The 27,577-nt window shown below is 36.8% G+C and overlaps 1 protein-coding gene across 1 annotated transcript; it reads left to right on the forward strand.

Moving 5' to 3' along the window:
- Positions 1-1,987: 1,987 nt before the first annotated feature.
- On the forward strand, positions 1,988-4,099 carry LOC149249514 (small ribosomal subunit protein uS8z/uS8w). The gene is made up of 4 exons (XM_089458726.1): positions 1,988-2,178; positions 3,203-3,351; positions 3,534-3,694; positions 3,843-4,099. Exons 2-4 carry the CDS (start codon positions 3,219-3,221, stop codon positions 3,939-3,941), a joined length of 393 nt encoding a protein of 130 aa, XP_089314852.1. The 5' UTR covers positions 1,988-2,178; positions 3,203-3,218; the 3' UTR covers positions 3,942-4,099.
- The last annotated feature ends 23,478 nt before the right edge of the window (positions 4,100-27,577 follow it).

The raw sequence follows: 27,577 nt of genomic DNA on the forward strand, positions 1-27,577 counted from the left end.
TCCAATGAGGTTCCCAAGGGCTATATCCTTCATGTTTGATTGTCATGGATTTTGTCCTTCATGATTCCCATGGTGATGTCATGGTCTCTTGTTTCTAATGCTTCCATGATGACACGATACATCTTATTATCATGGTCTTATCTGTAACAAAAGATTTAGGAGCTTATGATAGGATCCTTTTGTCAGGGATATCATCTCAGTCATAGTAGAGATTTGTTACTCCCTCTTTCCTTTGTCCTTTTCTTCAGCTTCCTCCATCCTTCCTGTGATATGAGTTTTCTTTCCATAACATTACATCTTAGCTATACTATTTGAGGATCAAACTTCCCTTTCCTTTTTGCACATGTTTGAGTTCTTTAACCTTCAATATTTAGCCATCAACTTTTCTCTATCTAGCATAGAGACCACACATTGTTGAATGAGGTAACCTTCTTGTTCATGGACATTTGTTACCTCGCCTCTCATTTAGAACAATGATGATTATCTTCATCTCCAAATTGAGACCATTCTATATTATATTTTAGCATTAATATTTACATAACTTGAACTTACCATGGCAAGCCTACCACATGGTCCACATAGGTATGTTTACATCTTACATAGTTAGCCATTCACTCATGGGGCATTAGCTTTGAGCTTTTACAAAAAGAATTAATACTAGCATTTTCACATCATTACAACTAAGGTCATTTATTTAAACTCAAATGCTTAATTCCCATCATTACAAGCTTGCATTTACAATTATACACAATCTATTCCAATATATTACAGGGGTAAAAACTTGGCTATATAGATTGAGAATCCAAAACCTTATAACTAAAGTATATTTAAGTTATGCAATGCTTGAGTGAACACTTCATTTTGTCCATTATGAAATGCATATTAAATATTGATGCTTATTAATGACCCTCACACATTAAGATTTTAAATTCTCTATGAAGAATAACGATGTATAACACTCTTCATTAGAAAACTTACCTAATCTTAAAACGAGTTGCTACATATTGATGAACCTAATTCTATTATAGAACTTTTGTCTTACATCCCATTCAAATCAGAAAAAAACACATAAATTTTATTGATTTTTAAACTAGCCTAGATCCATCTTAACTTTGGATCTACCAAGTGCCTAGAGGGATCAAATCTCCCTCTTGAGGTGCAAATCTCTTTTAGAGTGAAAAGAGGTTTGATCCCTCTTGGCACTTGGTAGATATAGAGTTATGATGGATCTAAGCTGATTTAATTTAACCTTTAAATAGGCAACACTAGAGAAAAATATCATGGGAAAAAATCATGGGTTAAGAATACCATGAGAAAAAACCATGAGTTGGGGAATTTTATGTTATTTTATTTTTAATTTAATTTAATTTTGTTTTCTTTTGATTGAGTCAAAATGTTAAACATTACAACATCTCTACCATACGGGTTGGAGATCACCTCTTGGTGCAAAAAAATACTTAACATTAAACTTGTTCTATTTTTTTGTTTTTGTTTTTTGCCTGTGACTAGAGGAATCAACCACTGGACAATTTTGTACATGTGTAACACAAGGTCGATTCCGACCACTACCACTATAAACCCTAGGTGCCTATATATACCCCTTAAGCAGGCACAAAAAAATTAGAAGAATTTAAAACTTAAATCTCTTAATACATAACACTTTTGTCACAACACTTACCAATTAAATTACTCCACAAACTATTCATAAAAACATATTACTCACTACTTTTAAAATTAACCTAATTTTGAAAAACCCCCTTATAATATTTCCAATAAATCTTTCATAAAACTTAATGCTTTACCTTTATCTCTCTTTTCTCTTTTCACATCTACCCATCTACCCAATACCTCTTGAACCAAATATTGATTGATGTATTTACTTGCAAGTTGCTTTAAGGACCTCATTTAATACAATAAAGTCATTTATAGCATGACCTCAACGATGTTATGATTCATCCTTTAACTAGTTGTAAAACACACATTCTATTTAAATTATTATTTTTCCCACTTAGGGTTTGAGAATACGCCTCTCTTGTCCAGGGGAGCTCTCTAAAGTAGTGTTAGGGTTTTGTGGCAAGGTTTCTTCAAGTTAGATATTTCTACGAGCCAGAGCACTACAAGCGCAAAACGGCGAGCGTTTGCAGGTGGCGGCAGCAGTAGCAGGAGGAGATCCAGAAGGTATGGACTGATATTAGCCTTCTTCCATTGTGCTGCAACGTAATTTTCTGTAACAGCATGGCCAGTCGAACACTGCAATTACCAATCACTTGAAATATGATGTTGTATTTTCGTACATCGGTTTCATATATATCTACTTCTGTAATATTGAGCTTGTGGTTTTAAATTGAGTTTTTCCTCGAACGCATTTTATGAGTATCAGGACTCCGGGTTTTTCTGAGATTTAGGGTTTCGGAAGAGTAGACCTTAGAAATTTGGGTGTTTTTGGTGTGATGCTAGGGTTTCAGTAGAGGGATTTCTGTGCTCTTGTAGTGGTTGTTTTTTAATAACTCTCAGTGCTATCAAAGCATGTGGCGCATATGCTGTCTTTCGGTAGGAGCCTTGAGCATTGGAGGGGTTTACTTGCCACGGCCAGTTTTCATGGATCTTGTGCACTGCAAGGTTCTGTCTGAGGAGAATTGAGATTCTATTTTTTGGTATTTTTTCATGGATCTTGTGCACTGCAAGGTTCTGTCTGAGGAGAATTGAGATTCTATTTTTTGTTATTTTTGTTTCTATTTGGAAGCTTACTTGACACATGAAACATTATTATAATTGCCTTAATATGATTTTCTGAGTATGTGGAGAAATATAGTTCACGTTTCATGTATCAATGGGTCAATTTGGGGAGGGAGAGTTATTTAATTTCAGAAAGCCCTTTTTGTAAGAAGAGATAAGAGATTGTTTTTTTTTATCACTCTTAGTGCTATCAAAGTTTGTGGCACATATGCGATCTTTCGGAGCATTGGAAGGGCTCCTCCCTTGTCACTGACAGTTTCCTTGGATCTTGGGCAATGCAAGGCTCTATCAGAGCAGAATTCATATTATTATTTTTGTTTTGATTTGGAAGCGCACTTGATAGATGAAAGATTATTGTAGTTGTCTTGATAGGTAATTTTGAGTTCGTGGAGTAATATAACTCATGTTTCATGTATTGATGGAGCAAAAGGGGAAGTTATCTCATTGCCGAGAGTTCTTTTTGTAGGAAGAGGTAAGTCACGATGGTGAGGATAAGTGTTTTGAACGATGCACTTAGGAGCATGTATAATGCTGAAAAGCGGGGGAAACGGCAAGTGATGATCAGACCATCATCAAAAGTTATCATCAAGTTCCTTCAAGTCATGCAAAAGCATGGTATGTCTATTTTCAGTTTTTATTTGTTTCGTACTTACTCTGATTTGTGCAACGTGCTCAGAGTCTCTATTTGGCATGATATTTTCTGTTCTTATTTGGTGCGAAAGCATTGTTTATCTTTTTTCTTTGAGAACTGGTACAGAGGTGCAAGACATCTGATAACTGTTTTTGTTTTCTGCCAGGCTACATTGGAGAGTTTGAGCTTGTCGACGATCACAGAGCAGGTAAAATTGTTGTGGAGCTTAACGGAAGACTTAACAAGTGTGGAGTCATCAGTCCGCGTTTTAATATTGGGGTTAAAGAAATTGAATCCTGGACTGCTCGTTTGCTTCCTTCTCGACAGGTGCTGTCTTACGTGTTACAGTTGAATTAATACCTTTAAATTAGTTACGCACATCTATAAAATAAACCTAGCGTTCTTCTCTCTTTGTTTTTCCATCTTGATTTATTTTCAATGTTCAATAGACATTTTGCCTCTCTTGTGCTTGCAGTTTGGGTTCATTGTGCTGACAACATCTGCCGGCATCATGGATCATGATGAAGCCAGGAGAAAGAATGCTGGTGGAAAAATTTTGGGTTTTTTCTATTAGAGGCATTTAGTGCTATTATACTCTGTGGAGGTTAGGAATGGTTTTCATGGTGGTTATTTTTGAGAGGAAACAATTTTTGAAGAATTTTAACATTTTTGTATTCAAATTAAGAATTTGACGTTCATATTTGGAGTTGAACTTGATTTATTTTATCTCAATGCTCTTGTTTTCATCTGAATCATTTCAGAATCCTTATCATATCAGTCCTTTACATATACATGTTGAGATTGCTACTTCATTTTACCTGTCATTCATTATGAAAGACCTTCCTTTGGGTTGAAACTTGACGTCCGTGAAATTTGATCTCTGTAGTTTCTTGTCTTCCATTATCTTCCAGAAAATTATTTGGGTTTTGATAATATGCTGGGACTGCCGTACACTTCTATGCTCACTAAATGTGATTGGGAGCTAGTTAAATTTAATCTTTGTATATGTTTAAGCAGTCAACGATGAGATGTCAGTGGATTGTTCTACTTCCCAAAGAAACCATTTAAAACATTTTCTTTTTGTAATGTTTAGGCAGTTGAGTGTAGTTAAGTAAGCATTTTTTTGGTGTTGTAATGGATTAGTTTCAGATGCATTCTTAACACTGTTACGATTCAAAACAGTATCAAACCATGTATCTCCTTGACTCTATTGGTAGTTTTAAAAGCTGGCCTGTATTTTCATATATTATTTTTCCAAGGAAACCTTGTGAAAGCCTCTCAGCACTTCCCGTGATTCATGTATTGTAACTGGGTAATCAATGGTGTGGCTTATGTCATCTAACCTCAAGGTGATTGAGTCAGTTGAACGTGTGACTCCCAACAACGAGAGAACCCATGTTGCATCAGAGATGAACATGTTCTCTGCCTTGTTGTATGGATGGAACTTGTATAGGCCATTTTGTTTTAGTTTTATTTCTAAACGTGCTTTCAAAAGGCTGTAATGCCCCTTTTGTCACTTGAACATCCATAGTTTATTAAGTATTTGATTTTAATGATTATTGCTCGTTTTGTTTTTCCCCTCAGTAAAAGTCATCATTGCAAGGATTTCAATCTTTAATCCTCATTTGATGGTTCTGAATCAAAGGATTAGTCATCCTCACTCTTTACTTCTGGATAATATATGAAGTGAATGGAGTAAGCCCTGTTTCGTCACTAAGCATATATTATATATTTTCCAATGAAAACATTGTGGGGAAACAGTGATGCTTCTCCACATTTTAGGTGTATCACCAGTAACATGGGGAGTCCGGGGATTCAAGCCAGCCAGCCACCTGGCATAGAACTGGCCAAATGCCCAGCAACAATAGTGGCAACTAGCTGAGCTAACCCCTTGCGTTTACTAAGCACTATCATTAAATATAGGGATATCATTAGATATATCATATACTATCTTCTGTGCATTAATTATAAAAAATTAACTACAAACTGATTTCATATCGTGATGTAAGAGGGATGCAAGAGGAAGGTCACATAGAACTGTAAACCACAAAGTACTGTTGAAAAACATCCAAACTACAAAAATCTGGGTATATATAGTGAAGTGCTCTCTGGTTTCCTTCTTGCAGTTCCCGTTGATCTGCAGATTGTTCAAGCAAATTTGTCAGCATCTTGATGTATCAACGAAAGTGCCTGTATGACATTTTGATAACTATATCGAGAATGAATTAATCCAACAAAAATATATCTAAATTAGGTTCAAAGAACTCACTATTTTCATTCTGTCCACGAAAAGTAGTTCTGCCTTGTCTCCTGTCAATATTTTAGGAAATCGAGGATATCCAGGTCTTGAAACCCATCTCTCAAAGAAATAGAATAGAACCATTAACTTCTATAACTACCATCTGCGCTACTTACGTTTTGTATATTATAGTTCCAAGCTTCTCAACTATGGAAATTGGTTCCGTTGGAGGGGTTGGTGGATCATGTGAGATGACATGAGCGATTTGCATTAGGCCAGCAATATGGAATCCTGATTGCTGAATAGAGCACATAGTCCTAGTCCTGATTAGTTCTATGAAATAGACTAGAACCATCAACTTCTATAACTACCATCTGCGCTACTTACATTTTGTATATTGTAGTTCCAAGCTATGAAATAGACTAGAACCATCAACTTCTATAACTGCCATCTGTGCTACTTACATTTTGTATATTATAGTTCCAAGCTTCTCAACTATGGAAATTGGTTCCGTTGGAGGGGTTGGTGGATCATGGGAGATGACACGACCCATTTGCATCAGGCCAGCAATATGGAATCCTGATTGCTCAATAGAGCACATAATCCACATGAAGGGATCTATCCATCAAAAGGAGGATGTATATGTAATATTGGATTAGATTTAACACGACTGATTTGCATCAGCAATATGGAATCCTGATTGCTCAATAGAGCACATAATCCACATGAAGGGATCATCCACCAAAAGGAGGATGTATATGTAATATTGGATTCGATTTATCACGACCGATTTGCATCAGGCCAGCAATATGGAATCCTGATTGCTCAGTAGAGCACATAATCCACATGAAGGGATCATCCACCAAAAGGAGAGATGTATATGTAATATTGGATTCGATTTAAGATTTTTACAGGTAGGTAGATGCATCAATGGTACTGGTTGCTACAAATGTAGGATATACAACTTGCACATGCACCCAGACAAAACATGAACACACCTGTATATCTGAAAGGAGCAAGACACATTTATGTCCCAATACAACACACTGGTGAATTACACAAAACGGCATGTCTGGTGTGGCTTAAGGGTGCAAATATGGAACCACTGTAATGGTAAGGTACTATTGGAAATGAGTCGCCCGCTGTATTATATGCACTATCTGTACCCACAACCTGGAAAGCAAGGCCCTCTGCCTCGTGATTATCAATAGTAGGGCAATCATCCACCGAAAGGAGGATGTATGTGTAATATTGGATTCGATTTTAATATTTTTACAGGTAGAGGAATAGGAACTTATTAGATTTATCGAGATGACTCAATGGTCTGGCAGCTACAAATGCATCATATACAACTTGCACATGCACCCAGACTAAACATGAACACACCACCTATATATCTGAAAAAAGCAAGACAGATTTCTGTCCCAATACAACACACTGGTGAGTTACACAAAGCGACATGTCTGGTGTAGCTTAAGGGTGCAAATATATGGAACCGCTGTAATAGTAAGGTACAATTGGAAAGGAGTCAACCGCTGTATTATATACATTATTTGTACCCACAGCCTGGAAAGGAAATCCCTCTGCTTCGTTATTTTCAATAGTAGGGCAATCTGCATCCAACACTCACTCTGCATTGGAAAGTAAGGCCCTCTGCCTCGTGATTATCAATAGTAGGGCAATCTGCATCCAACAGTCTGCATAATATTATTGGAACGCCTATTAATAACTCCACTAACAGGCCCTCTGCCTCGTGATTATCAATAGTAGGGGAATCTGCATCCAACAGTCTGCATAATATTATTGGAATGCCTATTAATAACTCCGCTAACATTGAAGATTGAGGTACTTCCAGTGGCTCTTGTACAATGTTCCCTAATAGATTGTACGAAGTTTGCAGAGAGCACAAGTTTTTGGAATTTCTGATATGTTGTGCTATAGATCACCGGCTGAAAAATGGCAGTAGGAGTGTTGTATCTACCCACAGAGTCCTTCCTCGCACAATATTTTCTACCGAGAGCTCTCTGAGATTGCAATAATTGTGGAAAGCAATCTCAATGATTCCGTGAACACGTATCCACATTCAGTCCCATGCTAGTATGTGGTGTACCCTGTAGAGGATAAGGAGTTCCTCTGTCTTTATCTGAACAAATCTGAAGTAAGCACTACTAGATGGCTTGGTGAATGAAATGAGCAGGAGTGTCATTTACAAATGAAGCTTGATTGAACACATTTTAAAGTTAATTTCAATTCTCCCAAGCATGATAAGTATGGCCTTGCCAAAAGTGCTCAGCTCAATATGCTCTCGAGCTCTGTTAGACTCAGTTTGGTCCAAATATTGACCCGTCACTACTATCTGTGCTCGTATTCTGAGTACAACGTGCCAATTATCGTTTTAATGTTAGTAACTTAGTAAGTTTTCCTACATAAAAATGTTCTTTTATACTGTTGAATATATCACGTGCGAACGCTAAAGATGAGTCTGGCGAGCATGTGAAGTATGTTGAGTGACTTCACTGGTTGAGGCATCATGGTAACCATGCCGAGTGACTTTCGTGGTAGAGCCTTAGAAAAAATCTCAATTCATGTAAGAAGTGACTTGGAGAACTTAAAGAGTATTTCTACCGAAGGCGCAAGCTGAAATGTCATCGTAAAGAGCCACCCAGATCTGATTGACGTTGGCTGTAAAGTACATGTATTCTAAAAGTAAGCAACGTGTCCGCCTAGTTGGGGACTCCAGCAAAATAGAAATTTCACCAAGAATTTACCTTCAATTGCTTTACTCGATCGATTCAGTTTAATTGTAAAACTAGAAGCAATCCTACGCCTAGTCAGTACATTCTTAAGCTGCTTAACTACTCGTAAGCAATCTTGGGAATGAAATCATTTTCAATTTGATATTAATTGAAATGGAGCAATGTGAGAGCAGAGAACGTTTTCCTATAGCCATCACAGACGACTTGCTTGGAGAATAGAGAAGTCTATTGATAAAGAAAACATAAATTTTGTTACATTAGCTCTGATACCAGAAAGACTAGATCAAAGATGAGAAGTAATCGTATGATGCACGAGGAGAGCAAAATTTTCTTGATTCCAAAGGAAATGGAGGTCTATATTGTAAAACTATTATTTTGCAAGTTGTGAAATTTTTAGATGAAGAAGCCAGCCTAATATTTATTAATATGTAGAGTGAATGCTTTGTTGGTTTGTGGTGAGATAGTAAATTTAGTTTTGTGGAGTTTTCCATTATTAGTCCAGGTTCAATTCAAATTTTTAGAGGAAGATGCTAGACTTGTATATATATATATATATATATATAAAATGAGGAAAGCTTATAGTGTAAACATGAGCTGGTTACGACTTACATTTTCAATAATTCTCTTTCATCCTACTGTGCTTTATATTTACTATGTATACTGATATCTCCTAATTAACTTCCAAAAAACACCTAAATACGAAATATATCTGCAATACATATATCCACAAAAACATACTGTTAAGCCTACTTGGATGGCCCAGCTTTAGAGTTGCTCTTGGCTAGTGCAGCCGCTTTCCTCTTCTCCTGCTGTCTCTGAACTCTAGAGTGCTCTGCCACTCCATGCTCCTGGAATATTTGATGCCTTTAGAAGGTCATTTGCTGCTTTATTCAGGTCCGGTTCCGACTTCTTCAGCCTAAGGTCTAGAATCGCCACCTCTGCTTCCAGAATTGCCTGAAGTTTCTCATATTTTCTTTGCAGCATTTCACGTGTGATACAACAGTTAAGCCAACTGTGCTTGCTTCTCCTTTGCCTCCATCTCACTTCGTCTATTAAGCAGAGTTAACTCCATTGTCTCTAAGTGATCCAGATGGCGGTTCATTTTCTCCTGCTTCCTGACCAGAAGAGTCTGCATATCTACCTCCATTCTCCTGCTTGTCCCGAGCTCTGCTATCACGACTGATATTGATTGCTGTCCATTGGCATCTCCTCAATTGAGACAGAGCAATGGCTCTTATAAATTAACCAGCTTTGAGTTTTGGCTCTCCTCGATCAGGGCGGCTATTCAATGGAAATTATGATTGGCCTTGCCGCATTCATGGAGCTCCTCCTTGACTGTTGCCTTGATATCTCTCTGGTTCCCATTAAAACTCTACAGAGCGTGCATGCCATCCCGGTCGAGTTATTTATGTTCCCCTTTCCCAATATTTGCGTGTGGTCAATCGTCCAGATGTCCCGCATGCTAATACCTTGTAACAGCAACGGACAAAGCATGTTCGTCAAGTTTGGTGGGTTGCCATTCTGGGGGCTCTTGGAAGAGCACCGTACTGCAAAATGAGAACGCATATATCCCTTCGCCGATTGTGTGCCTCTTGCCTTGCCATATAGATGATGCTCATAGTCATGGTAATGAATGATATTTTGTTATGCCATCGTCTTGATCCAACTTGCCTTGATTCAGGTTTACGCCTTTGTTAGCTACCATATCTGCCTTTGTGTTCAAATGTATTTTAACATGGTAAAACTTTTCAGCATTTGTTAACATCAAATGTCTTTTAACATTGTAAAACTTTATTGTTTCAAAGCTTTTCAATTGAGTTGTAACTCTTTGCAATATAGGATTTGATGGGGACTTATTTTTTCTTGAAATTTGTTTCTCTGTTGAATGATTATCATAGAATCCTTAAAGACCAGATTGATCTGGGTATATTTTTCTTATAATGCCTAATTCGAGGCCTAGCTACAAAACTAGAATGATTATCATAGAATCCTTAAAGACCAGATTGATCTGGGTATATTTTTCCTTATAATGCCCAATTCTAGGCCTAGCTACAAAACTAGATATTCTGCTAGATATTCTCTGTTTGGTTATGGGTGGAAAAACCCAAATCCCAAAATATATTTTATCTTACTTTGGTCATAGGGCCGAAAAATAACCTCCCACTTCTGTCCACTTCTTTCATAGGGCCGAAAAATAACCTCTCCCACTTCTGCCACCCTGGGTTACTTTTCAAAGGTCCATTAAAAAAAGTAATATTTCTTTTCTAATCTCCATTTTGAAAATTCTTCAATATCTATTCTAATACAAAATGATTTGAAAATTGATTTGAAATTGACCAATTTTGTATTGAATCGTGAAAACGAACTTGAGCCTAAATTGTTCCCAATCTTTTTCTTGTGAAGACATATCCTCCAAATCAGAAGATTTGTATCCACGAGCGGAGATGGATTCAAATAATTGATTCAGGGCTTTGACTGCAACGGAAGTTTAGTTAGGGTTTTCTCCTTCGAAAATGACACTATTCCGTGCTATCCAAATTGACTAACATAGATATTTAAGAAGAGCCATCCAGCAGCGCATTATCACTGATGCGGCTTTCCTCGGACACGGAATTTTGTTTTTCCCATAGAACAAACATTTCCGTCCCCAACTAAACGGGATGCCTTCCATGGGTCTGACTTTTTTTTAATGCTTTCCGCCACGCTGTTAAGGTAAAGGGACATTTCCTGCTGAATAAACGAGGGTATTCTTTTGCTGAGCAACACATCATGAAGTTCTTGTGCTGTCAAATTTTTTCAATGAACCAATCCCCAACAGAAGATGTTTAATTTTGGGGAGACCGGCTCTGTGCCATAGTTTACTCCACAGCTTTGAAGCAGTAGATGCGGCAATTTCTTGACCAGCAATTTGTAGTCAGCTTTAACTGTGTACGTTTGTTTTGGGCTACCCGTCCATGAACGCTGATCAGATTCGAAGGAGTGAATTGGAGCAAAACCTTTCAGCGAATTAACTTGTATCTCCCATTGAGGCTGAAGATCACCAGGAGATATGCATATATTTCCAGCCTTTCCACAGCCCTTGCCTATTCCATTGTGAGACGTCTTTGATCCTGGAATATCCTAATGGCCCCATCCAATTCGCTAGCTCGCTTATTTCCCCCGCTTTCTTCCAATAACACGGCCACATTTCCAGTCTGCCACAGCTTAAATTGTCCAATATTTTGGGGGCGCCAGCCTTATATTTATTAATATGTAGAATGGATGCTTTATTTGTTTGTGGTCAGATATTAAATTTAGCAAAAGTAGCGGGGGTTTTCCATTAGTGGTCGAGGTTCGATTTTTAGAGGGATATGTAACTGTGAATCCTGGATTATAAAACTGGAAATCCTGACTGACATGTTTGACATATCAGAACCCAATACACCCGAGGTATACGTAATGATATTTCAGAAACAGTATGCATTTTTTGTTTTTCTGGAAAAGTGGAAACAGAAAAGCATTTCATTTTAGAATGTGAGGCCTTCAAAGACAACAGGGAAAGTTATGCAGATACGCTGACAGCTAGCGCTGGGAATAATCTATTAAGCGAGGGTTTGTTGAGAAGCTGAGAGCATTTATTGTGAGGCTTCACAGAAAAAAGATCGAATACATCAAGCCGATGAAGAAGAAAGGAGCAATCTGTCCCATAGGCTATCTTTAGCCTTGTGGATGTTAAAATAATTTTCTTTCTTTCTCTCTATTTAAAGAAATAAATTTTAGAAATGCAATGGAAAATTTAGTCAAATATAAACTTGAAACACAACCATGGATTAAGTAGTTTTACTATAAATATATAAAATGTAACTTTTAACTATTTAAATATCACTAAAAATACATGAAAATCAACCTATATCTTGCATTAACAAGGTCATTAGTGTCGTTTTTTCACGCTTCAGGAGGAATTGACCCTCACCCGGTGAAAGTGGGTGTATATTGAAAAAACACTACATACACTACACTAAGGTTCTCAATAATTCTATGTTTTTTCACGCTTTATAAGTTGTCCTTCAATTCTTTGTCATAATTTGGGATGTATTTCCATGTGAAACGTGAACTCAAGCTCTACATATATAAGGTTCTCAATAATTCTAGGTTTTTTCACGCTTTATAAGTTGTTCTTCAATTCTGTCATAATTTGGGATGTATTTCTATGTGAAATACAATCTGTACACATATATGTGAAATATGAGGTCAAGCTACTGAAGAAGCAAATTGATTGGTAAGAACAAATATATTATCTTCCTCAAAAGGCTAGGAAAGACCATTGTAAGAAATATTGAGGGAAAATTAGTAGATATGCTCAATTGTCACCACACCTCCGCCATTGTAAGAAAGGTGAAGAAAAAATTAGTAACTATGGCCCATGGTCGTTGCGCTTTTGGGGTGCAGCACTCTTAACACTGAGAGGTGATATTAAACTTCGACAAAGAAAAAAGTGAATTGAGCAGAGTTGTACGGGGCATTTTGTTTTGAAAAAACAGAATTGAGCAGAGATGTATGGGGGGATATTTTACTGAGGTGATATTTAACTTTGACAAAGAAAACAGAGAATTGAGCAGAGTTGTACGGGGTATTTTGTTTTGAAAAAACAGAATTGAGCAGAGATGTATGGGGGTTTTTGTTTTGTTGTTTAGGTGTTAGTTGCATTTAAAGATATCGGTCTTTGGGAATGGGAACAAGTTAATTTGTAAAAATGAGAGTTAAGAGGAGTGTGTATGGGTATTTTTGTCTTTTTAAGCTGTCAAGGTGTTAGTTGCTCTTGAAGTTACTGGATTTTGGGATTTGAAAAAAATTTGTAAAAATGTAAGAGTTGCCAAATTAATTTGTAAAAATGAGACTTAAGAAGAGTGTGTATTGGTATTTGTTTTTTAAGCTGTCAAGGTGTTAGTTGCTCCTAAAGTTACTGGATTTTGGGATTTGAAAAAAATTTGTAAAAATGTAAGAGTTGTTTCTGTGCAAGAAAAATTAGGGAAAAAATTAAAGAAAATAGAATATCAGTTTAACGTTTTTCACGAATATAAAAATGTACAATATTTATATAATGCAAATTTTTACACTATGGATTGTAGATGGTAAAGATATTTATTAATAAAAAATGTACATTTAATTTTAATAACAATTTATTTCAAAGAACACATTATGTTACAAACATTATGGATCTTGGGTAGTAAACAGATTCACTAGTTTACTATGAAATTAGATTATCAAGTCAATCTCATTTTAGTTGTTATAAACAATATAGATTAATTAATGTTGTGAGTTAGATTTAAGAGATCACTAGACTTGGATTAGTTCGACTTAGACTAATGAATCTTGTATGTTAGACTTAAGAGTTAACTATAGCTAGACTTGTTTGATTTTGTGAATAATCAAAATTGCAATTATGACTAGGCCTAGTTAAATATGATGGAGTTGACTTGAAGTTTTGGAAATATTTCCTATGCCTATTAACACTAACCTTACAAACAAATAAAATTTAATGCTTGATTTTATTTGAATTTTTCTGATCATGTGAAAAATTTGTACTCGTAAAACTTTTGTACTTGGATTTTATTTTTTAAAAACTTTCAATTTTAATTAGATAGACTATATTACTAGCATGCCCTCAAAGCTAGGGGTAGAGAATGCCGAAGTGAGTCAAGTTGGTTATGTTATTCAAAGATCAAGGATTTGTTTTCGGATGGAAGATGAAAACTTAAAAAAAAGGTGTTCTAGAATAGGTAAAATGAATGGATGTATTGCAAGAGAGTGTGATATAGGAGGTCCTAAAATAACCAATCATTGTAAATCGACCATAATTGTTGTTTTTAATCTTCAAAGCACTATTGGAATATTAGGAAATGGTAGGTCAATGCTATTTATAAAGATATTTTGATGGCTCATGAGTACAATTCAATTAGAGTTTGGAAATCACTTATGACAACCAGGCCCATGAGAGGGTCATTACCCCAATAATTTGTAAGATCTATTAATTTTCAACGGAAAGGTCTCAAATATAATGTTGAAGAAATCCACCCATAAAAGGATGATGAAAATCCTTCCAGTTGAGATGATCTATACCACATTCACTCAATGAACTTAATAAATGCATTATGCACTCTTTGCAGAGATAAAAGGGGTTATACAACTGGCTATCGAGAGAGTGAACAAGATCAATTAATGGTGCTCACATATTAATGAATTAAGTGGTAGTTGTTGGCTTATCTTTTTTTTGGGTTTTAATTTCTATTTTTTTAAATTCGTTGAGCCTAGGTTGGGCTAACCCCAATGTTGGATGAAAGAATGATCTACCCACTAGTGGGATGCTTTCATTGAGATTGTGCGAAGCTTAGTTGAGCTTGGATGCCCCTTTGGATAATTTAATTCCCCCAAAGGTGGCTCCTATTATAATGTCCCTGACCCCCTTAGATGGGCAACACCACTCATCAAGAACTACATAATAATAAATAATTTAGTCCGCGAAAACATATTAACACTCAAATATGTCTTCATTTATACCTTGTGCCTGGCAAATAAATATAGCATGGAATGCAGTTCTACACGTTGTTTAAGCATTATGCATCACATACAATGTAATTTATATAACACAGGGAAATAAATGTGCATTAACATCAATAAGCTTGAACCTGGAATCTGGGATTTAAAAGTAAAGATATTTACTAAAAACAACACAAATAAATTGCCATACATAAGAACGTGGTTACTTCTATGAGAAATAAGAACCCACTGACTATGGGCTTTCCACGTCCCCCCCAACCATAAACTTGGTGGTTCATAAGCTCAACCATTGGTCACCCTCGAGTTGGGACATCAACTCCATAGGCAATAGTCACAAAACCAATACAAAACCCTAGTCGAGGCACTAACCCTAGCAACTTCAGTGTCTAACCATTGGCTCACATCCCCTTGATAGACACCCAAGTGGCACAACTTGAGTCTGTCACGGTGCCTACCTTCCAAGGCGACTTATAGTTGGCCAAGATGGCCTCACCTCATAGCGCCAGGAGCCAGGAGCTTTGTTGTTATTCGGGCGTCTAAGTACCAACAACCAATCCGAATTAACCCCACAATCAATGCTAAAGCGTCACCTAGGACTCACAGGGAATCTCTGCACTGAGTTCCCTAACTAGAACTCCATGGCCATTAAGTCATAAATAGGGCCAACAAACCCTCGTAGCCACCAAGTTCCCGAAGCCAACAAAGGGGTTCACATCATAAACATGATGCATAGTTAAGTGAATAATCTCACTTTAGTCATTTTCATAGTCCACCGAAGGAGTCACTGAGTAATCATTTACCAACTGAATGATTAGTTGATTGAATTCCCCTCTCAAACAACTACACTTCTTTATGTATGAATGGCCCTAACTTTCCATGTGAAACCCTCTAAGACCCACGTGGGCCCTAGTGCACTTTTCACCCAAAATGCCTCACTGTGGCCTTGTCTTTGGAGTTGCGTCTCCCATACTCTTTCCGTGGAGTGGGCTTTGTGGCTAACCTTATTTTATTAATATCATAAAATGAACAAATTTACAATAGCAGGCATGATTGCCCCAAAAATATGGCTAAAAATAACTACATGGGCATGCATGTGACATAATAAAATTTCGGCTCACCAGCCCAAGAGTCAAGGGTATCTAGCTCAACAACCCAATATAAATACATATATTTACGTCATCAAAACATGTGGGGGTATTACATTGTCCGTCCCCGCGTCACTTATTTTATGCACTGTCCTTAGTGCATCGTATATACAAATATATAAATTATACAATATGTTAGTAACAAAGGTGAGGGTAGTCTACCCTCATGAGTTCCTCTTGCTCCCAAGTCACATCCTTAGGAGTGAGCACAATTTCTTGCACTTTTACCATGCATACAACTTGATTCTAGAGCACTTTGACCTTGTCTAAGATCTTCACCGACTGAACTTGCACGTCTCCTTTGGGTTCCGCTTGAACCATTTTCCAATCAATAACATGATTAATGCTAGACACATATTTCTCAAGTGATAAAACGTGAAAAACATCATAAAATATGTAGAGATGCACGCAATACAAGTCTATATGCAATAGGGTGGATCTTTTCCAAGATTTCAATTGGCCCCACAATCTCTGTTTGCCAATGTGGCACAATTGCCCAATTTTATTGAATTATTTGCCTTTTGTATGTTTTGTTCCTCTCTACATTAACTTTTTTGCCAATCTTGGGCAACTTTCAAATTTCGTTTGATTTTATCCATATGCTCTTCCATATCCTTGAGCAATTAAGAACCCACCATAATTCTATCCATTAGGTTACTCCAACTCATAGGAGTATTACATTGTTGTACAAAGCTTAAGACAGGATCATTTTTAATGGTGCCTGATACCTGTTATTATATGAAAATTCCACCAAATGGAGGAAGTCCTCCCATTTGGATGGTTTATCCATCACATACATTTGTAACATATATTCAATTATTTAATTTACCTGCGCGGTTTGTCCATCAAACTTGGGATGATATGCTGTACTAAAGTTTAAATTGGGATGATACATTGTATTAAAGCTTAAATTGTTACCTAGTCCTTTAAATAAGATGGTATAAAAGTTGGATGTGAATTTGGATCTCTATATGAAATTATTGCCTTAGGCGACTGGTGAAGCTTGACAATTTTCCCGCATAAAAGTATATGCAATATTTGATGCGTTGCACTAATTTTACCAGAATAAAATGAGCAGACTTTGTAAGCTTGTCCACAACCACCATTATAGAGTCACGCCCTCTTGTCATTCAGGGGAAACTGGGAATAAAATCCACTGATACCACCTCCCACTTCCACTCTTGAATGAGAATTGACTGAAGCAAACTAACTAGGTGTTTATGCTCGACCTTCACCCGTTGGCATTCTAAACAGCTGGATAAATAATTAGCCACTTCCCCTTTTTATCTTGGCCAGTGAAATTGCTCCTTGACTATTGTCAAAGTTTTCTGGTACCTAGGGTGACCAACATACGACACCCTGTGCATTTCCTATAAAATTATTTCTTCCACAATTTACACTTTTGACATATAAATTCTACCTTTATATAAAAGAGTATCTTTTGGGCCCATTTCGTAATTTTGGTATTTTAAATGTGTTGTACCTTGTTGTAAATTATTCTTAATTTGCATATATTGCTGGTCCAACTTTCTAGTTTGTACAATGCTTCCCATCAAATCTGTTTCATGGATGCTAATTGTTGCGTCATGCATAATATGCACTCTTCGAGCGAGTGCATCAACCACTCAATTCTCCTTTCCCTTGATATATTTATTTTCAAATTGTATTATGCTAGTAATTCCAACTAGCTAATTTTCCGTGCATTTAAATTTGACTCTTAAAATAAATGTCATAACCCATAATGATCTGTCTACAATTCAAATCTCCGGACTATGAAATAATGCCTCTACATTTTAAGTGTGTGAATAATAGCTGCAAGTTCCAAGTCATGTGAAACATAGTTTTTCTCATGTTCTTTTAATTTCTAGACTCGTAGCAGATTACTTGACCATTTTGCATGAGCTCTTCGCCTAATCCTTCTTTACATGCATTCGTGCACACCAGAAAATTCTCATTTGGATCATCAATTTTCAATATTGGAGCTCTAATTAATAAATCTTTTAATTGTTGAAAAACTACGTCACCCTAACGTGTCAAATCACATTTTACACCCTTATTCTGTGATGACATAATTGGATATGCTATTGTGGAAAACCCTTTGATGAATCTTTTGTAATACCCAACTACGCCCATAAGACCTAACTTTTGTAACATTTTTTAGAGTTGGCCATTCTTTGATAGTCTTAATTTTCTCTGGGTCCACAACTATTCTGTCCTCTGAAATAATGTGACCCAAATAATGAATTTTATTTTAGTAAAATGAACATTTACTCAACTTAGCATATAGTTGATTTTCTCAGAGTACTCGCAAAGCCAATCTCAAATGTTGCTGATGCTCCATGATAGATTTATAATATATTAAAATGTCATCAAGAAAAACAATGACAAATTTATCTAAATATCCTGTGAAGGCTCCATTCATTAAACACATACAAACTCTCTATTAATTAGATAATTTGAAAGGTACTACAAACTCGTAATGTTCGTAACAACTCTGAAATGTCGTTTCACTGATGTCTTCTTCTTTGATATGTAGTTGGTGATATTTGGATCTTAATTCAATTTTAGAAAATACTTTTCTTGCTATGGAGTTGGTCGAACAGATAATCGATTCTTGACAACAAATATTTATTTTCAATCGTGACCTTATTTAATCACTGGAAGTCAATACATAACTGCAATATATCTTCTTTCTTTTTAACAAAAAGAACCAGAACACCCCACGATGATACACTAGGGCGTATATATTCTTTCTTTAATAATTCCTCCAGTTGCATTTGTAATTCTTTAAGATTCAGAGTACTCATCTTGTATGGTGCCTTAGATACCGGAACAACTCTTGGCACTAGGTCAATAGAAAAATCAATATCCTTTCTTGGAGGTAATCCAAGTATTTTTGCAAATACATCAACGAATTCTTGTAGCATTGGGTAGTTTTCTATGAAAATGAGTTACAAGAATCTGGCATCCTTTCTTAAAATTCTTTTTCAATTGCATGGCTGATATCTCTCCGATGGATATCGACCTAGGAATTCCTTGGACTTGCTTCCGCTGTCCCTCATCATCAATACAATTAAATTACTTGCTATAGAAAACAAGTATTACATGGTGCTTTTGTGGCTAATCTATTCCAATCAAACAACCATATGTACCCATTAAATTACATTCAAGCCAACTGTTGTTCTCAACCCATTCATTTCAATTGGACATTCTTTGATTAATTTTGTAACTTTTATCTTCCTCCCTGTAGCTAGTGGTAGTAACCAAGGTTCGGAATGTTTAATTTTATTCAAATTAAAAATTTCAACTAGATTTGCATTAATATCACTATGCCTGGCTCTAGAATAAATTAAAATAATAACAGACTAGTTGTTTAGCTTACCTTCAACCTCTATCATGTGAGCTTGATGTTCCACTTGTTGATTATTCAAAGTTGAATAAATTTTGGGCATGTACTTGCCCGCATCATCCACAATAGTTGACACTTGCATGTTGTGCACAATGTTCATCTTCTCTACCTTATGAGAAAAATCTCTATATCTATAGTCCCCTTTACAACCCCAACATTTGATGGGTGAAAACTAAAGTTTTTTGTCAGCAAAATCCCCCTCTTGTGGCTGGTTAGAAGCTTGTGTAGCCTATTGGCGTACCTGAGCTTTGTTCTTTAATGACAAGGGTTTGAAACCCTTTTTCCTCTGTTTCATAAAATGCTTCTTTTTACTGTCCAATGTTCTGTATAAAACAAATATATTTTTGTTATGCTCATACAACTCTTCTACCTTCCTCATGGCTATCTCCAAGGTTTTAAGTTTGTCATATTTCAACTTATCAACATAATAGGATGGCAATGCACTGCTGTATCTTTGTATTTTAAGTTTCTCATCTTTAATAAAGTGGACATACCTCAATAACTCAACAAGTTTCCAATCATACTCTTCCATGGTCACGTGTCCTAGTTGAAGATCGAAGAATTCCTGCATTTTCCACTCATAATATCAATATGGTAAATACTTCCTTCGGAAATATTCTTTAAATTTTCTCCAAGTGATCCACCTTTCATCCAAATGCTTAACTGCCTTGAGTTTCCCCCACCAAAGATTAGCCTTTTCCTTCAGATGATATATGGCGATTCTAGCCTCCAGGTTTGAAGAGTAATTATACAATTGAGATATTTTCTCATCTCCAACAATTAGACTTCAAACCCCTCTTCATTAAAGGTGGGAGGTTTGATTTTCCTCAACTCACCTCACAAATTTTCCCTATCTGATTTTCTGCTTTATTTCTTCACTAGTGATACACTAGGGATGTTGTTGGACTTAGATGTAGAATAAGCCCTTTCACTGGTCCTCCTTGCTAAGTAATGGTGTTGATGAGCAACACTCCTGGAATGCCTCAAAATTCTGGCGCCTCTCTCCATAGCTTTGACACTATGCTCATGTGCTAGTCTAGACTCCGTTTGTTGACCCAATTCTCTTTGAATTTTGTTCAGACTTTGGAAAATTTGGTTATTAATAAGCTGCTATTCCTTCATCAACTTTTCATTCTCAGTTTTGTAGCTAAGCGATTCCAATTTGAGACTCTTAAAAATTTCTTCCATATCTCCACCCTCTGGTTGGTCCATTCCATAACCATTAGATTCATTTTTAGCAATACTCATGCTTATGTTTGCATCCATGACTGCTTCTTCTTCATTGTAAGCCCCTTGGACATCTTCTAGACTTTTATATGCCATTATGCAATTTTCCCCATTAATTACCTGCAAAATTTTCCTGAAATTCTTGTTGAATTCCAAAATCTAGGTGTACTAGGTTGTGATGCCAGGGTTACCCCCGCTTATACCCACAGTGTGCATATAAAATGCATAAGCACATTAGTCCCAGGAATTTAACTCTCTAAGGAGTCCAATCTTCATTTATTAAGGTTTTAGGCCCCTTTCATAGTCTCAAGTGGAATAATTTATAGACTAATAAAGTCTAACCCTTAACTCACCATTTCCTTTATATCGGAACTCAATCACCCCTTATAAACTTTAGTTTAAGCCTTATTCGCGCATTAGGCCTTCACAGCGTTGTTGCCGCATATATATAACAAACCCCTCTTTAACCTTTGGTTAATATGGACTTAACCACAAAAACCCTCCATCAGCGCTTTATTTTTATTATAAATAGAAATATACACAAACATGCATAACTTACCTTATCCGCCTTTTTAAAGCATCAGCACAATTCTCGAGGTTTTCCCTTTATCGCTGATTGCAATCGGGCTCTCCGCGGTCACCTTAACACACATCCCCTCCGCATCCGATATGTGATTAAACTATCGGACTTCAAATATAACAAACACGCCCATAGAAACCTTCTCGGGTCCGCTTCTTATCGCTCCTTTGCACTTTAATGCAATACAAAGGATTACATGGGAAACCTACTTCGAACCATAAAGCCGGACTTCAAATTCATTAAACCAACGTTCATAAAATTGTCGGGTCCGCTGCGCTGCTCTTTTACACTCTTGATCTCTGACCACCTCCGATCGTCGATCAACGCTTTATCGCTATCGGCACATCGACATTTCACAGTCCACCAACCTTTGACCTCTGTCTAATGCGATTGCAATTAGATCGCGACTGTTGATCGGTTCTCGATCCAACGGTCGATATCCTTTCCTAATGCAAAGTCGCCTGACAGTCCTCCGCCGTTGATCTACACTTAGTAGATCCAACGGTCTACCATGAATTCAGATAGACAACAGGCATGGGGGTTAACCGCCCGATAAAGCGGTTTCCCCTCACTCCTCCGCTGCTACGTGTCCTCCGATTAGTGGAATCGGAGCCAAACGGTAAAAACCGCTTATGACTTTCCTTCTGCCCAAAATCCACTTCTCTGCCTTTGAGAACTGCTCTTTGCCAATTATCCTCCGCGCTCCTTTAGCATTCGAAGACCGTCGATCTATGAGATCGATGGGTTTCGTTCCTTGTCGCCTGCGCCGTTGATCTTCGAGATCCAACGGTTCTTATGCTTCGATGACTCACTTCTTCCTTAGTCCTTTTCTTTATGTTTTTCACTGTTTCTTCAACATTTCCTCTGTGGTTCAAGTTTCTTCAAAGGGTTTCATTCTTCCGCTTCCGCGGTTCAACTTCTCTGAGCTTAACTCCTCAGTGAATTCTCACTTCGCTACCTCTCCAGCGCTTCACTCTGTTTCCTCAATTGGATTCAAAGACCCGTGATGATTCCTCTGAATCATTCTCTCCTCTGCATGTTTTGCAGAATTCTGCTTGCAACCCTGTTACAAAACCTACGAATTCATATGTAATTCATTCATAAAATACTCATTTCACACATTTACACAACTAGGAATAAACCTCTGTATACATAAGTATAAACAAATGATTACATTCGAGACTTTGTGTCTCTCACAGGCCTGATCTTCAACTATCAGTGGCCTCCTCCTTTCACTCTACCCGTAGGCTTACATTTATACCAGAAAGGTTCTTTTAACTAATTTTGGTTCAAATCCTAGATCTACTGAACTGACTCCTAAATGTCCTCTATCCTCTATGTCCACTTCTAACTTCATTTAATTCCTAAGAACTCTCTCTAGTTCCTCGAATCATGAACTGCTTTAAGAGTTATAATTGACTTCTAACTCTTTTGTCATTACTAACCACTCATGTTCTCCTTTATTCAAGAGCATTTACAAGATACCTCACATTATCATCTAATTAATTCCTATTCTATGCACTCAAAAGTTTAAATATTACATTAATTCATCACTTAGGAATCCAACTTCTTTAAAATACATGACCCCCTATGTCTACTTAATTTCAATGATTTTCACTTGGGTTGAATGCTCCTGCATCAGGTTGTTCTCCTCATCAATAGATTTCTATTGACTGTCTATTTTCATTATTCTGATACCCAAGTTGAAAGTTATACCCTCTGAAATATTGTAGCTTGTTAAGCTGTTCTTGCCCCTTAAAAACAATTGTAGTTTTTTTTTCCCCTAGAATTTTTGGCCTTAAACCAAAGTTCTTGGTGGATGGCTGTATTTTGCTTGGAATTATCTTTCCAATCACTGGTCATATGCTAAATTCTGATTACGAGATGAGAATTAGAGCTCGGTGAAGGTCAACCCGTTTTTCCCAATTTCTTCTATCATTGTAAGTTAAAATTCTACTCTTATCCGCAAGCCTGTAACTATTCTCTTTTGCTAATAAGTACTTGTACTTAGCATACTAGCTTCTACTTATGTATCTTTGTAATTATTTGCTCTCCTGAAACTTCCTCTAGTTCCTCATTGAAGGTAAACTAGCTTTCTAGCCTCTTCCTCCATGTGATCAACATGCTAACTTCTTTTTTAACCCAACTTCCAAATATCCATATTTATATACATATACCATTTCAAGCTATATAAATTTCTATATATTAAAATTTTATTATTTATAAACCCACGTTAAATTAATGTACATGTTTATTAACTAATTGATATATATATATATATATATCCGGTTGCTTGCATTTTTAAATAATATTTAAAAAACCCAGAATTCCGTGACCCCTCTCACAATAATTGTATAACATATATGTTTAAAGAAAAAATTACGTGGGCCTTCTCGCGGGCCCTTCCATGCCTTCCCTTGCGTCCCGTAAATCACACGACACCCAACATTACAATGTGCACATATTGCCATGATGGAATTAAATTAACTTTTAAAAAAAGTTTTTCAAAAACTAACCATTTAATATTGCTTTTAAAAAATAAAAATTATCATACTTGAAATTATTGTCTTTACATTACTCTTTATTTAAGCTTTTGTCATGCTCTGCCTCTTCCTCTGGTCTGATGATGAACCACATTTGTTGGTTTGAAACTTGTTGGCCAAAAATCTATTATGTGATTTCTATCGAATTTTTTTTCTTAATTCATTATAGATCACAAAAATTTGAATTCATAAATTAACTTTACTAAACTTCACCCCACCCGCTAAGCACGTGAGCAATCAATAGACGAACACTAGTAATCCGACGGCGAAGATACCATTGGGTCCGGTACTTGCACAGACATTAGCACCAAGTTGCCACTCGATGGATTTGATGGCTCAGATTAGCCTCATCCAATGGATGATCTTGCCTTCTGGTCACAACTTGCTGGCTCGTTAATGAGCTCCTCACTGCTCGATGGGTTTGGGGTTCTGTCTTCCACGTCACGATCCCACTCTTGGATCGACATCATTGCCCTCGTGGCATGCAGGCTACCCCACGTCAACACAATTTCTCCGCCACCTATTCCATTTGGAAAAGCTCCATTTCCCACGACCTGAGACCCATGTCCACGACAAAGGGTATCGCCCGTCCAACCCTGACCACGATCTGCAAAACTTTATATACAAATTATTTTGGAAGGAGCTCCAACCGAAAAAGATACAAATTGGAAATAATATTACAGCTTCTAAATGGCTTGACTATGCAAGACAACTTTACGAGCAAGTTCCCAAGGTTGACCCTCCCCCCTTGGTCAACACGGATACTAAACTCTTCACGGTACAAGAGGTAGAGATGGGTATCAAGAAGTTGGGTGTTGGAAAAGCAAAAGACTTAGCTGAACTCCAAGCAGAATATCTAAAGTGGGGCTCAAAGATTCTTGCACCTCACATTACAAAAATCTTCAACAACATCATACAACAAGGGCTCCCCACAGATTGGACAACTAGTCTGGCAATACCTCTTTTCAAGAGCGGCGACATCAATAATCCCTCCAATTATAGGACCATCATGATAAACCCTTTGTTTGCAAATCTATTTGGAAGCATGCTAGAAAACAAAATTAGCAAGTGGGCAGAAGAAAGAGATAAGCGTGCTAAAGGGCAAGCAGGTTTTAGACCTAAGCATTCCACAGTTGATCATTGCATAACTTTAAGGCACATCATTGAAAAAGTTTGGGAGAAAAAGGAAGAAGTCTTTTGTTGCTTTGTTGATTTCAGAAAAGCGTTTGAATCGGTTCCTAAGGATAAACTTTGGCAAAGAATGGAGGAACTTGGGGTTCCTAAACATTTGAGAGCAGCTGTGCATAGGCTGTATGAAGAGGTGAAAGTCAAAATTAGAACTTCAGCAGGCATTTCTGAAAGTTTTAGAAGCGATATCGGGGTCAAGCAAGGTTGCCCACTGTCTCCTACCCTTTTTGGTTTATATATCGACAAGCTTGAGGAGTGGTTAAATTTGTAAGGGGGTGATGGTATCTATTTGTGCAAGTCTGTTATAAGGCTTCTTTTGTATGCAGATGACCTTACTCTGATTGCTAAATCGGCTCTTGGTTTGCAAGGGCACTTACTATCCCTTGAGCATTTTTGTAGAAGTGTGGGGATGCAAGTCAATATCAGCAAAACGAAAGTAGTGGTCTTCTCTAAGAAAAGAAAACATAACCAACATAAGTTCTACTTTGAAGGCAACATTTTGGAAGAAGTTGCGGATTACAAATACCTCAGAATTGACTTCAACAAAAACCTAAGCTGGAATGGTTGTAGAAAGAAAAGAACTTTGGGGGGTTGGAAAGCATTTTATGCTTTTCAAAATAGGTGTAGAGAGGCAGAGTTATGGGACTGGAAGACCACTCAAACTCTTTTTGGGCTTCTAGTGATTCCGGTGATTCTCTATGTTTGTGAACTGTGGGCTAGCAGTACCTTCGACATGCAGTGGAGACAAATTGAGAAAATTCAGAAGCGTTTGATTACAAACAAATTTAAGATTAAAAGTGCAGTTCCTTATGATATCTTGTTAAGTGAAACATGGACTGCTCCTATTGAAGCAATTGCTATGGTGCGAGTCATAAGGTATTTAAAAAAAATTGAGCAAATGGAAGAGGGTAGATGGCCTAAGGTTGTCTTTAATTATAGATTGTGCAAGAGCAAAAAAACTTGGATGCAACAAAATAACAAATGGTTTAGTAAATGGGGTATTTGCTTGAATGTGTGTCCCATAAATAGCAAAGAGATAAAAGCTTTTGTTATGGAAAAGTTCCACAAACGTACTTGGGATAAGGAGCTAGGAAGAAAGAAAAATTACTATATTGAAGTGTTTAATCCCACTCATAATCATCAACCAAAAGCATACATAGAGGCCAATATCTCTTGGAGAGCCAAAATTCTTATTGCTTAGTTAAGGACTAATTCTCATCAACTCCGTTGTGAAACAGGGCACTGGAAAAGGCCAAAGGAAGTGTGGGAGGAAAGGGTATGCATTTTTTGTTCTTCCGGAAAAGTGGAAACAGAAAAACATTTCATTTTAGAATGTGAGGCCTTCAAAGACAACAGGGAAAGTTATGCAGATACGCTGGCAGCTAGCTCTTGGGATAATCTATTTAACGAGGGGTTTGTCGGGAAGATGGGAGCATTTATTGTGAAGCTTCACAAAAAAAGGGCCGAATACATCAAGCAGATGAAGAAGCAATCTGTCCCATAGGCTATCTTTAGCCTCGTGGACGTTAAAATAATTTCTTTCTTTCTTTCTATATTTTCGTTTCATATTTGACCTTATATATGCAACACATTGCCACACGGACTATCCCACCTTCTAATGCCACATATCATTTCATGTTTCACTATATATATATATATATATATATATATATATATATATATATATATATAAAATAATTAAAACCCCAATTTACACAAAATTTCTCTGTCTGAGGTTAAAATTAGTCGATTGTACCTAGTTGGTCTTATAAATGAATCAATTTAATGATCACAAAGCCCTTTCGTTTTGTCCCTTGTAATCTGATTCAGAGGAGGATTTTCACCATTCCCACCCTTGGGATTTTTCTAAACATTTGAAAAGCTACCTGTATTTCTTTAAATTTAACTTGAATTTGTCTCATTCAAGCCCAAAACCCATGGATTTGAACTGTTACTCCCTTTTAATCTGCGTGATATCTTTTTTTTGGCAATTTGTTATCGAATTTATAAAAATTCTTGTTAATTCCACCTTTGACACTTTCGTCAAACACCTGGTGGACAACTTGTAATTTTGGCCCAATTTCAAAATCTATGTTGAAATTGGGCTTTGATACCAGTTTGTAATGTCCCTGGCCCCTCAACTAGACAACACCACTCATCCATAACTCCATAATTATAATTAATTTAATTTGTGGGAGTATGTAAACACTAAAATCTGTCTTAATTTATATCCCGCACTTGGAAAATAAATATAGCATGAATGCAGTTCTACATGCCGTACAAGCATTATGCATCACATACAATGTAATTTATATAACACAATGGAATATAAATTCGCATTAACATCAATAAGTCTGAACCCAAAATCTAATGTTTAAAAGTAAAAATATTAACTAAACACAACACATAAATAAACTTCCATACATAAGAATGTGGTTACTTATATGAGAAATAAGAGCCGACTGGCTACAAGCTCTCCACGTTCCTCCCGGCCATAAACCTAATGGTTCATAAGCTCAACCACCGATCACCCTCGAGTTGCGACAACAACTCCATAGGAAACAATTGCAAAATCAATACAAAACC

This window comes from Pinus tabuliformis, chromosome 7, assembly GCF_031772625.1.
Source record: "Pinus tabuliformis cultivar Carrire ecotype Pingquan chromosome 7, CPIR1, whole genome shotgun sequence".
In the NCBI taxonomy this organism is placed as follows: Eukaryota; Viridiplantae; Streptophyta; class Pinopsida; order Pinales; family Pinaceae; genus Pinus; species Pinus tabuliformis.